General features: G+C 33.1%; 1 protein-coding gene across 6 annotated transcripts in view; it reads left to right on the top strand.

Moving 5' to 3' along the window:
• KCNC2 (potassium voltage-gated channel subfamily C member 2) overlaps nt 1–9473 on the top strand; it is a 71590-nt gene extending 62117 nt beyond the window's left edge. For 3 of the 6 annotated variants that reach the window (XM_087934458.1, XM_087934459.1, XM_087934460.1), the window contains exons 3-5: nt 2405–3329; nt 4433–4600; nt 7492–9361. In XM_087934458.1, the coding sequence (XP_087790584.1) occupies nt 2405–3329; nt 4433–4600; nt 7492–7625 (1227 nt within the window). In that variant the 3' untranslated portion in view covers nt 7626–9361. Of the gene's footprint in view, nt 1–2404; nt 3330–4432; nt 4601–5544; nt 5704–7491; nt 9362–9385 lie in introns of those variants that run through there. The other 3 variants (XR_015743821.1, XR_015743820.1, XM_087934461.1) reach the window with 3 other exon arrangements.
• The last annotated feature ends 13008 nt before the right edge of the window (nt 9474–22481 follow it).

Here is a 22481-nt window from a genome sequence, read left to right as displayed (position 1 = left end):
GAGCATTGTCTTACCTGAACGCTTCTTCTCAGCATGGTGATGGAGAATCCACTCCCTCCCTGGAAGGCACTCAGGTCCTTCATCCAGCACAGAAATACTGGAAGAGCCAATGCCACCAACAACTCCTTCAGTTTGCCGTGCCTTCGTCGTTAACTGGGAAAAGTGACAGTTGACAAAGGGTGTGGCAAAAATTATGGACTCAGTCTCCGGGCAGAAAGGCATGTGTCAACCCATCTGTGGATTCTCCATCGCTGTGCTGAGAAGAAGTGTTAAGGGAAGACAATACTCTTTTTCTTATGGTTATATTGCACTTGTCTATTATTATTTTTTAACCTCCCCAACCCCCACACTACTGGATAGTATATTTATTTATTGTACTTAAAGTAACAGGGGAGAGAACCAGTTTACTACACACAAAAAAGGAAATTACAAATAATAAAGGAATGAAGAATGACAAATTAAGTCCAAGAACATAATATAAATCAAAGGAGCAATTCAGAAAGAGCTCTTAACCACAGATATATTCCACATGTTCTAGATAACGTAAAATAGAGGAACTAGCTACTGTATAAAGAAGTATAGAGTTACATTACTTTCTAGGCAAGATTTACTCTCTAGGCAAGATTTCCAATCTTGGAAAATAATAATATTAACTCTTTACTGAGGCATCTTGTAGTTGTAAGATGACCGTGGAAGCGAACAGGTTATAGCACTGTTGATCAATCTGAGATAAGATGCCACATTCACTCTGAAGGTCAAATTACAACAAAGACAACATCTCCAAGAAGAAAAGGGAAGGTCAGGAGGAACTGATGGATAAAGTACTGGTAAATGGAGGTTGCGGTGAATGTTTGAGCTGTTTAAAATTTTTTCCAGCTTGAGCAAAAAGAAAATTTTATATATTGAAAGCAATAAAAGTAATAATGAAGTGACATGCTTGAATATTTTTTATCAGCACAATCTTTTGATTCAATTTTAGAGAGTTATAATACTGTAATACAGTGTAGGAATTACAGAAGTTACTAGTATTAAAATATTTGTGTTACCTCAAACCATGGTTAATTATAAATTGAAGTTAGGAAAACACTCACTGCCAACTCTAATGCCCATAAGGCTAATAAAAGTCTAATATTTTTGCAGAGTTTTCTAAACATAAGAGACTTTACAAACAATTTCCTAAATATAGGTAAACAGCCAATACAAAAGGTATGATTATATTTATTTGGTCAATAGGAACTAATGACTTTTTTGGCATATCACAGTGGATAATCTTAATAGTAGACTGATGTTTTTGGACATTGCACCCTACTGTAGATTGGCAAAAGGTATTTTATGGAACTATACGGAGATACATAATGAATCAAAGAGGCCCCACTATACTGCAGAGAACCAGCTGCTTGCTGGTGGTAATGATTGCAGAGGTTAAGCATTTAATTACATTAAGTAAATAAAATGAATGGAAGGCTCTAGTTTGAATTAATCCCATCTCTGATTCCCCAGATAATCAGGAATAATAAGAATTGTGAATTTCCATTGTGGTCTTACTATCTGTGATCAAGCAAAGTTGTATCTTGAGGGTTTGGAGCTTGCAATTTCTATGGTCCCAGTTTGTGTTTCTAAATCTATAAGTAGTAAACATGCTGGAAAAGATAATGGCAAACCACTTGACACCAGCAAAAAAGCCTTGTGACTACATGATTGCGTACATGTAGTCACTAGACACTGAGCTCCATTCAAGATCATATATACTTTATGTTTTACTTAAAGATGGAATATATTATCAAACACCAAATAAATATTAAATTTGGTTCCACATGTGAGGACTTTTTTGTGTGACTTTGTCCCACTGTTTTCTGTTAGCCAGAGAAAGAAAGTATATAATACTAGACCTTAACATTTATCCTAGTTCCATTTTATGGAGTTATTGCAAGACCTTCCAACAAAGCTTCTAAAGAAAAATGGTAACGTTAGGAAAGAATGAAGATTCAGTCTTGTAAACATTCTACTTTGATGTAAGCTTCAGTGAATTTAATAAAAGACATGTCTGTATATATTATTGCATTACTACAAAATATTGGGTTTGCTTAAGTTTGCATACGGTTTGCATACTTTTCTATCCATTGTTTTTTATTCTTTTTTATTCTTTAAACTTGTCAGTAATGTCTTCTTCTTAGTAATGTCTTCTTTGACAGATAGATGCTACATAAATTAAATTAAATTAATTAATATCAACAATAACCTAGATGACATACATCCTGTTCTACACTTTTAGCACTTTCATTTATATTACTTAATTATTAATTAATACAAATTAAGGCAAAAGTTCTAATTGTAATATTGCTGGGGACTGTTTTTGGATTTTACTGTCTTTTTCTAATGTATTCACCTTTCTTTTTCTTTACAGTTCATTGCTTTTGCCTCTTTATTCTTCATCCTGCTCTCGATTACCACCTTTTGCCTGGAAACCCATGAAGCATTTAATACCATCAAAAATAAAACAGAACCTATCAAAGGTAGTGACCCAGTTCTACAATATGAAATAGAGACAGATCCAGCCCTAACATATGTTGAAGGAGTCTGTGTGGTGTGGTTTACATTTGAGTTTTTAGTCCGTGTTGTTTTTTCACCCAACAAACGTGAATTCATAAAAAATCTCTTGAATATCATTGACTTTGTGGCAATTTTGCCTTTCTATCTAGAAGTGGGTCTGAGTGGGCTCTCCTCTAAAGCTGCTAAGGATGTTCTTGGTTTCCTCAGGGTGGTGAGGTTTGTGAGAATATTGCGAATCTTCAAGCTCACTCGACATTTTGTTGGCCTCAGGGTGCTTGGTCATACGCTCCGTGCAAGCACCAATGAGTTTTTGCTGCTGATAATATTTTTGGCATTAGGAGTGTTGATATTTGCCACCATGATCTATTACGCTGAACGAATAGGTGCCAAACCCAATGACCCATCAGCTAGTGAACATACAGAGTTCAAAAACATTCCCATTGGGTTTTGGTGGGCTGTGGTCACCATGACTACTCTTGGATATGGAGACATGTATCCAAAGACTTGGTCAGGCATGCTAGTGGGTGCTCTGTGTGCTTTAGCTGGAGTGCTGACCATAGCTATGCCTGTGCCTGTTATTGTCAACAATTTTGGAATGTACTATTCTCTGGCCATGGCGAAACAGAAGCTTCCAAGAAAGAGAAAGAAGCACATCCCACCTGTTCCTCAGGCAAGGTCCCCTACATTTTGCAAGACAGACTTGAATATGGCCTGCAATAGCACACAGGGAGAAGTCTGTCTTGGCAAAGACAACCGGCTGATGGAACATAATAAATCAGGTAGGACACAATTCCAGGTGCATGTCTGGTATGTCTGGCAATATAAAGAATGAGAAAACATTTAAACTTTCTTCAGCTGAAGAAAATAGACCATGCACTTCTCTCTTCAACCACTATTTGTGTGCCAGTCCCATAAATGGCAAAGTAACTAGATCTCTGAATCTAGCAATCTCTGAATTGCTTTCTATATGGTGTTTGCTAAATGTATTCTGGATGCTAAGTTGCTTTTTGTTCCCTCTTTTTCTTTTCTAGTGGTGGCTTCCTCTGTTTTTGCTTATTGCATTGTACAGATGTTTTGTTCATGCAATTGTGCCTTCATTCTGTTGAATTTTTATCTTATGTAATGTTTCCCTTGTTTGCTGGTGTAACAAAATACTAGCATCAATCTTTATATTATTTAAACATAGGTTAGCTTTGGTCGTCCTATCCCAAATGAATGGCTTTGGGGTCTTTGGATTTGAGCTACATTTAAATTTGTGACTTGCAGTCTCCATTGAAGAACATTAAGTTCATCATTAGTGTCTTAGTCTAACATTATGCTGAGTGACAGATTGGCCTTAGACTGCAGGTGTTGCATATATAAAAGCAATAGTGGAGTATTAGAAAACAGAACTGTGGATATTATGCAAGCTATCTTGTGAAATATACTGTCTCACTGCCAGAACTGAAGAAAGATCATAGTCTCAGTGGCTTTTCCTCATGAGATTGCCACCAACTTTATTTTAAGCAGCAAAATATCTTGGATGAACCCGGAAGAATTCCCTAATTATCAAATGTAGACATATAATATCTGCTGTTGTTAATGCCAATTGATTCCTTTGAGTAGTGGATGAAATGCTATAGAACCAACATTTTTGAAATACTGAAGACACTGAGGCAATATATAATACTGAAGACAGCATCAGTCTAAATGGCCAGTTTGTTTGTTTCTTAGGAAATCATAGATTTTCAACTTTATGAGGAACATTTTTTTTTCATTTCATAACTTACTACTACTTATTGTTCTTTTCCACCTTCAATAGTAAGAGTATAAGGCAAGTTATTTGTGATGTCTCGTTTATTCATTGGCTATATGATGTAAATGGGCATGGTGCTTTGACCAGTGTTATCAGGTGAAGACAGTACAGAAAGTGAGCAGCCATTGTCACCTATGGAAAGGCCCCCACCAATCAGACGCTCTAGTACCAGAGACAAAAACAGAAGAGGGGGAACATGTTTTCTACTGACAGCAGGTGATTACCCGTGTGCTACTGATGGAGGGATCAGGAAAGGTATGGAGTCTTTCATTAGACTATAAATATTATCACTATTCTTCTGAACAAATAATCCTGGAATAAAGCAGATACGAATTCATGCTATAGGAAATACTATAGTCAGATCAATGCATTTTTCCTTCATATTTTCTTTGTTGTTCCTTGTTTCGTATTAGAAATGTCTTTGGCTCATTAATTCATTGAAAAATATGTCACTGTTTCATTCATGATTTCATTTGTCTACCTGAAAGAATGAAGATGTAGCTTAGACCATTTTCATTCAATCGCTTTCTAAACAATTAGAAATTGCTGTGGGATAGCTTAAATGTAAGTTATTGTAAGTACTATTGTAATTTAGTTTATGCTGTAGAAGGATGATTTAATTAACTCTGAGGTAGAAAAAACAAAGTTCTGAAAAAATAAACAAAAATGTTAAGGTACTATTTTTTTTTTACAAAGTGTTTATATTGAAAGAAGGAACATGGTTACTCAAAGCCACTAAGTTAAGGATAGGTCCACTATGTTGAATAGAAAATTGCTTCAGCTACACCGGTGTTACTATATTTTTCCCTGCAGCAAACTAATGAAAGTTCAATGGCATGCCTAGGTCACGTGCATCTTTGAATCACAACCCAATCTTTAAACCCCTCCTCCCCCAAAAGGTTATTTGTTGCTTTATTTGTTTAAAAAAATTACTTTGCATTAGGATCTGCAAGCAGCATTTAAAAATCCATATCCACTTTTGTTCACAGTTTTCCATAACATATGGCATTTTAGTATACACTTTCTATTGCTGTACTTAGTTGTTAATGTAAATTCCCCAAGAAATCATTTTTAAAGCAAATTTCCGTGATGATATTTCATAAATTTCCCAAGTACTTTTTAAAATGTACATTTCCTTAATATTTATGTAACTACCCCTTTTTGTATGCAACATTCAGAAACATAACACTCTTTTTCAGATGCATCTTTCACAAACAAATGGAATTTTTATGCGGATTTTTGACCAGAGAAAGATGGACACTAGCAGACTCAGTTCAGAGCTACTGTCTTTATTGCAACAAAGTCCATACTGGGGAATCTTGCAAATCTGCTCCCACAGATTTCTTTTACATCCCTAGGTATGTCATCCATATTTTATGTGTTTGTTGTGGGAAACCCTGGTGTATTTGCAGCAATTATGGGTGCTATCTTAAAGGGCTATTGCTTCTGAGATCAAATAGCATTTGTATTTCTATTCATCTCATTCTCTATAGTTACTATTGACTAGATAACCCACATAGTTCATTTATAGACCAAAACCAGGAGGTTTTGGACCATGTTCAACCACTGCTGTGGAAGCTCACATTCATTCTCTCTCAACCCAACTTATTTTAGAGGATTATGGTTGTGAAGAGAAATGTCAGAAAGGAGTACTGTGTATTTTGCTTTGATATCCTAGAGAAAAGGAATGATATAAATTTAACAAAAATAAGTAATACATAATTGTTTACATAAGAGTGAGATTAGATTATAGCTAAAGAGACTATTAGTACACATCTTATGAAAATTGTGAGAATTTTCATATTTATTTTGTGTATACTTCAGTTACAATATATATTTTAGTTGCTTTGCAATAGAATCTTTATAAAATAAGTGGAACTTATTCCCAGCTAAATTTATATGAAATTGTAATCCAAATAAGAATGCCATTTGTGTATATTGCATTTACCTGAGAATTAGTTGCTTTGATAAAGAATTCATTGCTGCTTTAAATAGATCAATTATACTTAATGAAGTAGGCCACAGACTAAACTTGTTTAGCAAATTCATGATTCACATATGGCGAAACTACAGTTTGTGAAATATTAGGTGACTCCTCTATTATCTTTGCCCAACTCACATGGGCATAGATTTTAGTGGTGGATCCTCTGGTGTGCTTAAATTAACCTCTAACTTAGATAAGATAATACAACAGGCTCCTACTACAAATGAAGAAAGGGCAAGCACCCAACCTAATGCACACTTCCAACATGGTTTTATGATCCACCAAAAGAGAGTATTTATAACTCTAGATATAATGATTACTTAATAATATTTAAATACTGTTTATTTTAATGTCCTAAATGTACATTCTTTATTTTTTAAATAGCCATTAGAAAATTTTAATACTATGATTTTACTGAATCATTAAACACTAAAAATATACACATATTTTAATGAATTTCAAATCTTGTAAATAGTTCAAATATATCAATTTTTTAAATAGTATTAGATGTAGGATGTTGGATGTCTGATGGGAACACTTTCGCAAATGGAACTTTTTAATAAAATGTAACCTCTGGGGTTATAAATAAAAAAAAAGATTTTATAAATGTAGATATAGAATGTACTAGGTCACAAAAATAGTCTAGTGCCACTATACTTATTAATAAAATTCTCCTGGTATAAACATATATATATGTTTTCTTAAGTTTTCGCGGGTACTTACATGTATGGTATTCAGCTTTGTTCGGGTATTTGTTTGTGAGATTCTGCCGAAACGTTTCTACAACTTTAAAAGCACAACTATAATGACGTGGGAAAATACCAGAACAAAGCTGAATACCATACATATGTATGTATGTATGTATGTATGTATATTACATTATAGGAAAGCCAATTACAGTATTTCTTTTAAATATTATTGATGAAACCAATAGGCATAGCAAGTATATGCCAGTGGTTTTTGCCCTTAAAATGTACAGGAAAATATAAGTTCATTTAATTTTATTGATAAGTATAATGGCATCTTATCTTTTTGTCTATTATTTAAGAAAATATTAGAACTTTTTATAAGTACCCATTGAAAACATATTATTACATTGCATTGTGTTGTTTGTCTATTTTCTGACTTGAACTCAACTAATGTCTGAATTTTCTCATGAAAGGCTATGAAAAATCCAGAAGTTTAAACAACATAACTGGCATGGCAGGCAATGCCTTGAGACTGTCTCCAGTAATATCACCTTACAGCTCACCTTGTCTAAGACGCTCTCGATCTCCCATCCCATCTATCTTGTAAACCAGAGGCTATAAGTTGATTACATTACTGCAATTTAAATGCTGCTTATTAACTAATGGAATAGCTATAGCGTTAATCAAGTTCTACTGCCAGAAGTATAAATCTGTGTTATACTTGTTAATATCCAGCAGTAGCACTTGGATAGTTGAATATCCTAATTTTGCTTGTAAGATCCTCTAAAGTACAGTAGGTTTGTTTCCTCTTCACCGCTATTGTCCTACATTACCACAGCAATAAAATAATCTGAAGAGTGTAAATAAATGACCATATTTTCAGGGAGATATATTTAAATAAATGTGCTTCCATTGATAATTATTCCATTGGACTGTCATTTCTTGTGATTCCAACCTGTTCAGAATATGTCTGAGATCTTGTCATAATTGCATAGGATGTGACTTCAGTCTAATCATGTTCATTGACCATTCTGTTTCCATTACCTGAAATCCATCTTGCAGATTAATTAGAATCATAGATGACCTAGGATTGTGTAGATTTCTTGTTGTTTTAATTGTACCATTTTATTGAAATCAGAGTGATGTTTGATGGGTCTGCATGTGGGATTGGGCAGTTTGTGTTTATTTTGGTTCTCTTTGATTTATTTTAAGTTATTTTTTTCAAAAATGTTATTTCTTGACTGATTTATTTTAGTATTGGGTTAATATATCAGAGTTCTGAATATTTTCGGTTGTTTGCACACAGATAACTACAAAGAGGTTGTCATTACTGGGTACACGCAAGCAGAGGCCAGATCTCTTTCTTAATGGCTTGGGGAAGGCACAAAACATGAAAGAAAGGTAAACACAATCTAGGCTTGCAATATTAAATTAGCAAGTGCTGCTTGGTAGTGCAGTCGTATATCTTCTCCAGGATTCTTCAACATTTTCAGATGCTGAGCGCCAAGTAAACCAATATATATAGCTGTAAGAGGACAATGGTTTCAAAATGGGCTTTTGACCAGCCTTAAACCTCTAACTAAGGCTTTCACAATTTATTTGTCAATATTTCTTTATTTTTTCTTTAAATGCTTTGTCTTATGTGTTGTGCTATTGTTTTTTTTGTCTGTATTTTTCATCTGTCTTCATGTTCCACAGTTGCCTTCTTCAAAGCTACTCTTTTCATGTAAGTTTAGCTGCTAAAAGCATTTGCTTCCTTGCCCCACTTTTTGATACATGTATCTATGCATATGCCAAGTATAGCTTGATAAATGGCCACTTCCTTAACATTTTTCAAAATGTGTGATTTAGCAATGGTTTTTTCATTTCATTAGGATTGCCGCTTCAATCCCACATTTTTACAATCTGCATTCATTTTTATGTTCAAATTTTATTCTCTATAATTGCTCTTTCCTTTATAATGAAAACAAGGTAACATGGTTTAAGCAACATCATGAACTTAGTTGCAGATATGAAGTTTTGGGCTGGTGAGGAAAACACCCAACAATGTGAAAGACTTAGATATCTACAGTTTTTTTTTTAAAGTATTATAAGAGATCATTCAGATTGTTGAAAATTCCCAGATTTTTGTCTGTTTAGGATTGCAAGGAAAACAGGTGCATCTAAACATGTAACATTCTTTATATAAGATGCATGTTATATAAAAATGTACAAGGTTGTATTTGAATACTTATATTTCTTGTATATGGAGATGTACCTTTTGTTTTGGTAATAGCACTTGCAGTTATAGCTGTACAGTGCATATGTTTAATATGAAAATAGATTCATCAAGAAATTAATATCTGATGCTGCTATTATTGGCTACAGTGTTATACAGAATTTATCATGGATTTTTGACTGCTGAAAAAGGGACAATGGAATTTAGCCATACCAAGGACTGTACTGGAAAGAGATTGCTCCTTCTGAATGGGCCCCGATTATCACCTAACTCCTTGAAAAAAGTCTTCTAATTTTCTATGGAAGTCGAGCTTGTTATGAGGATTAAGGACCAATTTTAACAGCTGCTGCCAGCAGATGCAGTTATTAGTCACTATTGATGAGTCAACTGTAAATAAGATGTGTGCATGGAATATCAGCTTTAGACGTCTATGCCAAGGGATGCTGCATCTCTGAAATCCCATGAAAAAAGACCAACACAACTCTTTGTGTATTCTTCTTGGTCACTACAACAGGCCATACTGTGGATCATAAAAGGCACACAATTTAACAATAGTGATGTTAGCACATACGTTTCCTCATAACAACTGTATTTTTGCAAAGTTTGTAACTTAAGAACATTAATGTCATAGGATTTTGCAAGAAGTCTTTGAACTCTCAGTTTGCTGTATCTATATTTTTATGAAACCTAGTGAATGTGCCAAGAGATGGTTTAGTTTTGATCTAGATCAGAGATGTGTGAATGCAAGTGAAAGTAGGAAACTGAAGAAAAAAAATCACAGACTTTGCCAGAATTGTATAGATGCTTTCTGTTGTTGTTTTGATTTACTTCATTGTTACCTCATAGATATTGAAAGAAATAAAATATGGGCAGTTAAATATATTATAGTTTTTTTATTGAAATGATCACAAATCAGTATTAGTAAATATAAAGTAGAAAATATGAAATAGATCTTAAAATGTATATTTTGCATAACAGAGAGATTTACTTTTTTGTGATTTTTGTGATAAAATTGTTCTAGTCTATTAAACGTCTATGATGCTTTGTTGCCAGGTACTATGTGATAACTTATGTTCTCTCCCTACTGTTTAATAAGACCTTCTCCAGAAACTGTTTGTCACCCTATTTTGAATGTAAGAACGTTTCCCACATATAAAACTCTGTATTGTGGACCTTTTTGTGAAGCTGTCAAAAGGTGCATGCAGAAGCCAGTGGCCATGTAACTAACCAAAATGGAGAATAAAATGCAAAAGATCTTGGGGAGGATGTTGGAACACAACTCAAAATTGCTCATATTTTCTTTTCTCTACTGTTTCCTTTTTCTTGTCCTTTCGTTTAAGCAGAATTTGGTCATTCTGATTACAGTGAGTATCTTTTATACAGATTATTTCAGGGTGAAATCAGTGTCCTATAAAACAAGAGGACAAATGCATGAATGAAGAGAGTGCTGTCATGCACCTCTCTTTTAATTACAACCAATCTGTTACCTCTGAAACAAATTGTTCCCTGCTTCTAAATTATGTTCCAATTCTGTACAGTTCATTAAACTGCAATCCTATAGATATATCAAATACATAGCAACTAGTTTCAGTGATATTTAGTAAACTATATTATGATTCTCATAAAATATTTTCATATTCAATACTTTACTTAACTGTGGAAAAACTATCAAAGGGAAAGAGGTTTATTTATATATGCTTAGTATGCTTTCCAATAAATTGTTTATATCCATATATACTCCCTTTTATATAAGAGGAAGTCTAAAGGAACACCACTCTTTTTGTTGGTAACTATGCATGAAGGAGGAATATAACGTACTAACTGTGGCTAACAATAGACAAATGATAAGCACTTCCTCTTGTAATACATGAAGACTAAGTGAAGTTTGGAGAGTCCAAATAGCCAAATAGGCAATCACAGCAATACAACTAAATTAGCACCTGTTTTATACACGTGTTCATGTCAAAGATATGTGCAAGGGGGACAGGATTCAATCATGCTGCTTTGACACTCACCTTATCTGCTTTGACAGCTCTCTTGGAAGCCTCTGGCTGATGACCTATATGTAAAATCACGAAGCATAATATATTATTCAATGTTCATTGCTAAGTTTATTATTACAAAACACTACAAACTAAACTAAAATAAATCTTTCTTTGGATTAATAGGACTGAAATGTGAGGAATTACACTAGTATAAAATTACTGTAACTACTAAGAAAGATGAAAAATGGTACAGTGAAGAACAATTCTCTAATAACCATAATTATTTATAGAAATAATGTGTTTCCTATAACTTAGCCTCTCTTATCTATATGTTGTTCTAGTTTAACATGTTAAATATGGATGGCATATTTGTGTTCTGCTGTAATACCAAATGTATTTTCATAATTTTGTATACATACCTGAATCATACCCGCCCAAAAGGATGGCAATACCGAAAATAAGAAGATCTCTGGCTCCTAAAAGATAGTGTAGATACACATTTTTTTTTTATAAACCCAGTGGCAGTGTTCAGTGGTCAGTTTTCCTATCTGTAAAATTAAACTGCCAACTCAAGCTAAAATAAGCCCTCCATCCAGTAAATTTGTGTATATGTGTGCACGTGTGTAATTATATATTTCAAGAATTGAATTAGTATTTATTAAATTGCTTGTAAAATAAGATGCTCTGCTTATAAGGATATCCTATCTTACAAACTGTATTTTTCTTCTAACAGCAGAATAAAAAAACAGGAAGCAAACAGCAAGGTTGGGTTTACAAAGGAAAGGAAAGGAAATTGTTGGGAAAAGAGAAAAACAGGATGAATACAGAGAAGTTTAGGAAAAGAGGTAAAAGAACAGGAAATAAATAAAAAACCAGCTATGTTTACCCAAAAACTTAAATGTAAGGAGACAAGCAAACAAGCAATCTTTCCCAAGCAACAATATCAGCCGTGATATTTGAAATCCTGCCTATTCATCTTACTCCTATTCTTTCAATTTCTTCTATTCATATATATATTCACTAGTAGTTGCTCTGTGTTTGTGTGAAGGGAAATGTGTCTTCCTATCTGATTAATATATTTCAAGTCTCTCTTTCATTGTGTGTATATACATGCATCTTCTCTGTAATTATTATTATTTTGCTTGAGTTCTGTATTTTTATTCTGGAAAATGAAATATGTTAAAGCAGAACTTGCTTCAAACAATGGAGGAGTGGGAAAATATGTAGCTGAGAGACATATGCAAGATAATTTGGATAATTGGAAACTATAATGTCTCATTAAAGCTGAATTGGACCCTCTGAGTGTGTCATTTTGTAGTTTTAGCTTTTAATGTATTCAAGATCACATTTAGGCCACAGAGTAGACATAATGTTACAAGAAAATATATTTTTCCTTAATGAGAGAATCAAACATTTGATCCCTGACTGATAATCTCTATTGGGTATTTCAGGATCCTAGAAGTTTCTGAAAATGCTTCAATATCTTTCCAAGATACATACATTAAATTATTTTGCAAGTTGTCAAATCTGAAAGCAGCACTATTTCCCACACAATCACCAGATCATAGGAGAATAATTTCAAATCCTTTAGAATATTTTAGCCAACTGTAAAATAAGCTGCTATTATAAAGATCATTGTCATTTCAATTACCAAGTATTCAACCACCTATAATCAGGAGCTAAGTGAAGTGTCCTGTCATCTAAAAACAAAACATTTTAGTAATTATGATTATCCTTAAGGGACCTGAGTTTTCATATTTCATTTCTTTAAGTTATTTTTATAAAAACAAAATTAGCTAAAACAAATTTATGAGTCTATCCAATGGAACTCCATTCTCTCTGAAGCTATTTCTGCTCTGATGTCATAACAATTGTAATTGAGAGATGACAAAATGTATGGTGTGGGAGGAGGGGTAGAAAAACATGCCTGAAGAAGGCAGGCAAATTCATGAAGAAAAATAGATGAGCTCCCACCGGCTGGCATCATGCTGAAAGGCATGCAGGAAAGCCAGAGAAATAAATACAACATTTAGGTTATACAACTGAAGCTTTGAATCATTGTGAATAATTTTGTAGCTCATGTAGATCAAATGCAGTCTTCCCAATGAAATCCTCTCAGCAGGTAAAGCTTTTATTAAAAAAATATACTGGCCTATGATGTAAATTCTGCAAGTTCATCCTAGTATATTAAAATAACTCTGGAACTGTTGTCATGATATGAGGTAGTTAAATCATCATTTAAATATGTCAATTTAAAATGAATCTTGAGGTATATGTATATATTACGGTATTAGTATTCATAAGTATCTCAAAAAACAAACTATAATAAAAATACCCATGTTCTTCACTCATTTAGGAATTCCAAAATGATATGTATTCTACTACCATTGTTTCATTTATTTGTTTATTTGATATATCAAATTTGAAGACCACCCTTCTCACTTTGGGTGGTGGACAAGTACAACATAAAACTCTATAGAAATATATTTACATAGGAGGCAATTAAAACAGGAATTAAACATTAAAGGGGAGGGGGGGCTTTAAAATGCTAATCAATATCACTGCAATTTTTTTTCATGTACTCACCACATAATTTCTTGCAAAATATCCACATTCAGTTTATTAGATTAGTTTGGACAATTTGTAGGCATTATAACACAAATAGTTCTTAAATAGTATTTGTTAGATTTACATTCTACCTTTTCAGCAAGAGCTTAAGATGTCATTCATAGTATACCAATCTTCAATTTTTCTCCATAATAACCACCCTGGGTTAATGGTGGTTCTGAGACAGGATAAAACCTAAAGTTACCCAGTCAGTTTCCACTGGTAATAGATCTTTTCAGTTTATTCCAACCTCTTACCTTTTCCAGTGCTAAGAGGTTCCTGACAGCAAATTTATTAGCAGATACAGATTTGCCTTTTCATACCTTAAGCTCCATTTCATGAAGATACATCTGAAATTGGCCCTGGAACATCTGATACATCTGAATAGACCATGAAAGTTTGCACACTATAAACTGCCCCGATTATTTAAATAGAAATTAGATTTCCTCTGCCCCATTGCATTACTTTAAATAGCTATAATAAAATCCTCTGTAGAGGTTTTGGAATTAATTTGTTCCCTTCTATCAGCTGCACTATAATGATGGAGCACTGATATTTTCCAATTTACTAGGGAAAATAAAAGACTGAAACGTTAATAAGGCATTGCTCCGTAAATCTAAATGTAGGTTTGCCTATAAGTCCACCAATGGATGTGTGTTATTGTCTAAGAAACAATAATAAAAAAGACCATATCAGTAATTTTCAGGCAAAATGTTAAAATTCATGTAGTGGTGCCTGGTGGAAATATTTATTTTTATGAAAATTCTTGAAAAAGGGAGGTTCAGCATAACTTAAATATTGATTTTAAAACTGAAAATTAGCAGTAGAATGCCTGTAGGAGACAGTATTAATTAATAGATTAAAAATAACAAGAAACATCTGGTGTCTAAAGACAGAAATATACACAACTCTAGAAGACAATATAGAAGATGCCATTTAAAACTCTTCTAAAAGCACACACATCAGAGGTGATATTCATCAGGTTCTGACCAGTTCTGGAGAACCGGTAGTGGAAATTTTGAGTAGTTTGGAGAACAGGCAAATGTATAAGAGATAGATAGCCTGTCTCAAGCATTCACCATATGACAAAAAGCTAAAGAAATTCCAGTGGAATAGAATAGGAATTCTTTTATTCTAACTGCAATTTTGTTAACTGAATTACTAATATTAGAAATAAAAGCACAAGAATCCTTGTGTAGCTATTCTTATATATTCTGAACAAATAATCGAAATATAGCATATAAAATAATATAATGTGCTTCCTTAGTTCAGATGAAAATTGAATGCAATTGGTAGAATTATTTTTATCCATTATTTCCAATGGCTGTCTCTGGGCTACATGGGTTCCTTCTAGTAGAGCTATTGGTAATGAATTAAAATGTGCTAATTACAAACCCTCCTGCATTTTTAACTTTGAAATTTTCTTTGCACTTTGCTGCCTTCTGTTTGGTTTGGATGAAGTAATGGTTGAAGTAAAGAAATAAGAGCATTTTAGATTTAGAAGATCATGGTCTGAGGTTTGGATGGCATGTTACTTGTGGCCAAAGTAAAAGTAGATTTTAAAAATCATTATATTAGGAATGCCATACTACAAATATGGAATAAATACAAACCCAGGCTATGGCTGGAAATTCCTCTGTTGGCCTCAATTCAATAATCATTTAATAGAAAAGAAACAGTAGGCAAAGATAAATAGTTAATGTTGCTAGCACCAAAAAAATAGGGACCTTAAGATGAAATCAGAGAACAATTGACTGGAGAGGGATTTAGTTTTCAGTGGTTTTAATATGTACAACTAAGAAAAAGACTGGATTAAATGTTCCAGGAATAGAATGTGATAAAATAGAATTTGCAAATGAATTATTATAAATGATGAACTTGTTATTGCTAAAGTGTATAAACTTTTGTTGAGATTTGAAATGGAGGAAGAACATGCTATAGAACCTATAGTGAAATGGGTCAAGAATTTTAATTATAATATTCAAATAGATAAATGGGATCAATTGTGGTTAAAAGTCTGAAATTCACATTGTTTTATAATTTAAAAGAAACCTTTTAAAAGTGATAGACTATTGGTATATGACAGCAAAAATGTTTAAGATGTAAACATAAACTTTTAATCAGAATTGGAAATATGAAAAACTTGAGGGAATATTTTATCCTGCATGGTAAACTGGAAAAAAACCAGAAGGACATATGATATAAATATATACTGATCAAAATGTTAAAATTTAATATTCAGATGAACTGAAGACTTTCCTTATTAGGATTTATGTATACTCAGCTAGAAAAGGTTCAACTGGTTTTATATATGGTAATACAGTGAGATCATTATATGCAGAAATATGGGAGACAACAGAAGCATCACTGACAGAGGAATGGATTGTGAAGATGGTTGCAGAAATGGCTAAATTTGCTTGTTTGATCAAGTAGGGAACTACAATTATTTTTATACACTAGAAACCCTTTATAGACTTTTGCTGAAAATGGATAAAAATGAACTTCTGATTTCAGCATTTATTGATTTAAAATATTGGTTATGGGAACTATGCTTTGCAACATGGGAGGGAGAGATGGTAATTACTGCATTTGTAACTACTGCAGAGAAGACTGGAAATTGCTTCTTTAGATATCTTGCTTTTACTTGCCTTTTGTTATTCTTCACATAATATTTTTTTCTATTTCTTCTTTTGTACTGTATTTCTGTAGTTATTTTTAAAAAAATCTTTGTAAAATCTTTTAATAAAAATCATTTAAATAAAAGTAAATTTTAATTTGACTTAAATTGGAATGAATTCCTAACAAAATAAATTCCTTTAGGCAGAAAAATTTGTACTTATTGTTCCTCTATATTGAAAGCATCTTGCGTTAGCTCTGAGTTGGTTCTTATCATAGCTAGTAGATATTCATGTGAATATCTGCAGTAATATAACTTATATAATATAAGAAGCCCTTTTTGTTTAGGAGTAAAATCCTAAAACTAAGGAAATCAGAGTAGCAGGGGAAAAAAGATATTAACCCACAATGTAAAATATTGAACAATCACATAGTTTCTACTCAGCTTATGCATGTTTCTTGGCTCATATCTGGGAACACATTTGCATTTATTGGACATCTCAGTAATGGGGTTGGGTGTCAACTTTTTTATAGTGAAGATGTAATGTATTTGAGGGGTTCTGACACATGTCCCATTTTGGTCTAATATTCACATTAACAAAGTTTGGGAAATTAAAATAAGATATAAAATATTAATTAGATCTTGAATTGTGTACCCCCAAATATGGAATTTATTCATTTATGAAGAAATGTATACTTAATGAACATTGAATGCAGCTCAAATATATTTTTGATTTTTTGGAAATAAACTCCAAAATTTCCAGCCTAAAATTTTGGACTAAAATGTTTTCAATCTCAGCTTTCTGACTGACACTTTATGATATAATGGCAAGAGTGATCAATTTCATTCCACAGGGAAAAACTTACTTTTTAAATATTGGTTAATTTCTGGGTTTTTCTATACTCTCTCTTTGTGGATTATTTTGTTGATTTTTTTTTGGTATACTTTTGGTCTGGGATAGTTCTAATTATAATGCATTGCTTTAGTTTTTTATCTGGTAATTTTTGTATATTATGGCAATACAAATTAATTCTTTTATCACTTTGAACAAGTTTTTTTTTAATTGAAGGGAGAAATTTATAGTAAAATGTCTTCTAAGAGTATAACTAGGGCTCAATGATTGCTTAGGTCTTTCTTTTTCAGAATTAAAGAGAAAAATCTATCAGGGTCTTATTCTTAGTTCAGACTCTATAGAAATACATTTGCAGATGCCCATCATCTGCCAATGAATCATCATCTACCAGCAGCTATTTAATCACAATCCTGATTCAGACATAATTTTCAACTGCATGCAATATAGTTAAACCTCACTGCACCAGAGCAGCATACTTGCTTTTATTGTGGAATTATCCCAAAATAATACAGATAAATTTAAAACAATAAATGAAGCTGTTTAGATGTGAAAAACAACCAGCTTTGAGTATATTTTTGAGTCTGGCAATCCATCATCATGTTTTATTTATACATCATGTTTGCTACATCATTAGACTCTCTTTCAGATGAAGCAAGGGAGAACAGCAGATTGTATATATGCCAATATCTCCAGATTGTGCAGCTGCTTTTGTTTTCAATATCTACAAATTTAACATTGACAGATTTTAATTTCATCTTTTTTCTGGTCCTTATATTTAATGTTTCTTCCTTCAGACAATCACTGAAATTGTAATGATACAAAACTATTTCTAAATAATTTTCTGGCTTGTCAAGCAACTTATAATTGGTTCTTCCCATTCCATGAAGGAAAGACTGACTGGAAGATTTACAAAGCATTTTCTTTTTTTAGAAAACAAAACAATAGCTGTTATCTTATAGATGCAGGCAACATATAGCAGGGTATCAAACAGATATTACTGTTACAGATATTAATCTGAAACAGATTAATTCAGGCTATATAGTGCTGTACCTTTTGTGCCATTTATAGAGGGTTTTTTTTAAATCTTCCACCAACCATGCACAGCAGTTGATCTAGGAATAACAGATTTAATAGTGCAGTTGCTACAATTGATTACTAATCTGCTTCTGGGTCCAATTCAAAATTGATTGTCAGATCCTGCATGTCTTATACATCTAAATTCCTACAGCATTATCTTCCCGCTCCAAATTTGGCCAACCTTATGCTATCTTTAAAAGAAGGAATATTCTGTGTCCAGATTTCAGAGTGTGCGAAGCAACAGGGCCCAAATACAGACCTATGGAAAGAGTTCTCCCTGACACTTTCTGCTGAAATTTATTTGAGGTCTTAATTTATTTGAGGCTAAACACAAAATCTATGAATGAATTTCTTTTTCTACAGCCAAAAGCCAACCTGAAACAAGTACATACATTTCTTGCCCCAAAGAACTTGCAATCTAAATGTAGGTAATAGAAAGAATACTGTATGAAAGAATAATAGCAGATGCCAGAGAGAAAAGTGAAAATCTCCCACACCAGATATTATCAACAACAAAGAAAAAAATATCGCCAGCTACAATAAATTCACAAAGAAAGAAAAAGGAATAGAAGCATGCAAGTAATTTAGAAAACATTCCTCATTCATAATCAGAATTGATAGGCAAGCAGAACACCCAGTGGCTTTTCTATGATCTACATTGGGAATACAAACACAATTCTCAAACAGTGTTAGTTATTTATGTTTATGATTGAATATTTTCAGGCTTAAGTGAGAAAATCTTGGCTGAAGGTAACCTGAACTGGCGATATGTGGTTGGCTTATTCATTCATTCGTTTATTTATTTTGATTTGTCAATCACTTACAAGATAATAGGTATAAGTATATACAGTACATAGTTATGACTACATGAAATGGGTACATATAAGACAAATAAAAGAAATAATAGGACAGGGACAGTAGGCACGTTGGTGAGCTTATGCACGCTCCCTACAGACCTCTTAAGAAAGGGGTGTCAATAGTAGACAGTCTAAGGTTAAAATTTTGGGGGTTTGGGAAAGTTAATCAGTTAATCAGTGTAAGGAAAATGTGTTCATTGGCTATAATAATTTGGTAATGAATTATATAGTAAAGAGCCTGGCTTCTCCAGTTGCTTTCTAACCCAAATTCTTGAAGAACTGAGCAGGCAGAACATGGCAATTTCCCCATTGTTAACTGGAATGACTTACCAGGGATGGCTACTTACCTCATTTTTGATAGACTTTAGGTATTCATATAATATACTGACCTCCATCTCTGAATAAATTAAGGATGTCATACCATGTGAACATAGTCTAGATCAGGGGTCTCCAAACTTGGCAACTTTAAGACTTGTGGACTTCAACTCCCAGAATTCCTCAGCCAGCTTGCCAGGAATTCTGGGAATTGAAGTCCACAAGTCTTAAAGTTGCCAAGGTTGAAGACCTCTGAGTTAAAGGGACTGGTCTAGATAACATTAAATAAGGTCAGAAATTCAGATATTTATAATAGTGCTCTTAATGATATATGAGAAAGCACTTATGTCAGAGAAGCTACATGACATATGGTCTTAGTATCAGGACCTGTTCTAACAGAGAGGGTATTACTGAATTTACTTTAGGTCATCAAAATCTAAATTTAAACTATATTTTCTGAAAATGTTGTCTAATTTTTCCCCTTCATGCTGACCCTTCTCATATTTCTCAAAGGAAGTTAATCTACTGGAATAATGAAGATCAACAATTACTAGCAGCTCTGTTTAGAAATAGTTTCATTTAATATTGTCATCATTTACAGAGATTTATGTGCTTTTATAAGAGCAATCCAACAATATATCAAATACTGTACAATTTAATATAGGAAAAACTAGAAAAATATATAGGGACATGTTTTTTTTTGAAAATTTTATTTGGGTTTTCACAAAAACAAAATACAAATAAAACATCTTTTTTGAAAATAGCATGGTCCCAGGTTATCACTTCTTCATACAGACACAAAACTCAATTTCATGCTCATTTTTTTTAATAAAACAAGTTTTATTGATTTTACAAACAAACAAACAAAACAAAACATCATTAAACATTAAAAACATAAAACCTCTTTCCATTGTAGATCTTTACAAGGCAGGTAACATATTGCTTTATATCACGTACTTATAATTTATCCCATTTCCATATAAACACGTAAATTCCCTTTACCAAATTCCACATTGTTTCTCTTTAATCATTATTCAATCATATTTCCTTTCTAATTTATCTGCTATTCAGTCATCACATTTATATTTTCCTCTGGCTTGTTTATAATTATTCTCATCTAGTCTTCCTCCAATATTTTATTATTTAATTCTTAATTAAACACACACACATAAGACATAAACATAAAAACATAAAACTTTCTTCTATAAAGTAACTTGGCCCCAGATTACCTCTTTTTGTATGGACTTCAATTGAATTCATGCTCTTCTTATATATTCTTATATACCATTACCCTCATTGCTCATTTTTATATTCTATTCCATATCTTATTACCATTTTATATTTTCTACATAGTTTTTCCCCTCTTCTAATTTTCTCAACTTTGTTTTAATTATCTCAATTCAAATCATCATATTTATATTTTGTCTGTCCTGTCCAGCCTCAGTCCACTCCTTGTGAAAGTCCCCAACACTTTTGAATGCCCTTTTCCTGACAATCCTCTCCAGGTTGCAGTCATGCCTGCTGCCTGTGCACCTTTTTCTTCCACACTTTTCCCTTCCACATAACTTTCTATTAATGTGCTTTGATACAGCACTTTGGGAACATCCAACTTGTTTTGCAATTAACTGTTGAGGCTTTCCCTCCTTACAGAGGGTGCCAATGATGGTTTTCTGCACAACTGTCAGGTCAGCAGTATTGTGATTCCTACTGAACCAGACTGAGAGACCATTTAAAGGCTCAGGAACCCTTTGCAGGTGTTATGGCTTAATTAGCTGATTAGAGTGGGACACTTTGAGCCTAGAATATTGAACCTTTTCGCAATATTCTATTTTTTTGAGATTGTGGATTTGGGGTTTTCATGAGGTTTAAACCATAATAATCTCAATTATATCAAATAATGGCTTGAACTATCTTGTTTTGCATGTAATGAGTCTATCTCATATTTTAGGTTCACCTTTTAAGTTGCATTCCTGAAATAAATGAACTTTTGCACGATATTCTAATTTTTCAAGTTTCACCTGTATGTTCTCTCATCTGATTCTTATCAGTTACAATCTGGAGAGGCAGATGTTTTTATAACACATCCATGGAACCTGCTCACAGAGAAAACAATTTTCTAGGAAATGTAACTGTTGCCATCTGCCACTAATTCCTGCTTGGCCAGATAGCGTAGGATGGGTCTTCCTCCCTTTGCTTTGTAAAAGTGGGTTTACATTTTTGATACAGTATTGGAGAACTTTCCAAAAGGAACTTAACACTGCTGAGGAGAAAGGGGAAAAAACGGGATTTCCCCTTCTCTCCTCTCTCAAATAAGAAACAGCAGTATGGCAGTCAAAGCAGCTGGTAGCATTCGCCCCTGGGAAAAGGCTAGACAGCACCATTCCAATTTGCTGGAAAATTATGGACACTTTCCAGTTTAATTTGGATCCAACACAAGCAATCTCTATATTCAGTTTATATCACTAGCCAAAAATATAGCTTACAGCTTATTTATTAAACATAAATAAACAATAATATGAGCTAACTGGCAAAATAAGACAAGGCAAGCAAAACTAAGGAAAGAGAGAAAAATGAACCATGGGGAAGAATTCATAGTAACTACTCTATGTTAAAAGGCTCACTGGAAACAATAGTGTGAGTAATTGGCATGAATAGTTCAAAAGGACTGGCTTTTGGTTGTTCCAGATTTTATCTTTTAAGTGCACAGAGGCAGCAGAACAAAAATAGAAAGCGGGGATTCCTCTTTTTTTTTTTTAATGTGCCACTAAGAAAACAATTTGGTAGACGTATATTAGGCTTTTCTATGGACAACACAATTAGTGCTGGGCTATTTGCACTTCACCTTGGCCCACTCGAAGAAAGAAGCAACTGCAGATCTGAAGAAACAGTAAAGCTTTAGATTTCTTAACAATGACCAAAATAAAGGACATAAAT

The sequence above is a fragment of the Pseudonaja textilis genome, chromosome 5 (assembly GCF_049901715.1).
Source record: "Pseudonaja textilis isolate UNSWEBS1 chromosome 5, rPseTex1.2, whole genome shotgun sequence".
NCBI lineage: Eukaryota > Metazoa > Chordata > Lepidosauria > Squamata > Elapidae > Pseudonaja > Pseudonaja textilis.
The sequence above is the reverse complement of the archived record's forward strand: the minus strand, read 5'-3'. Positions and strand labels throughout refer to the sequence as shown.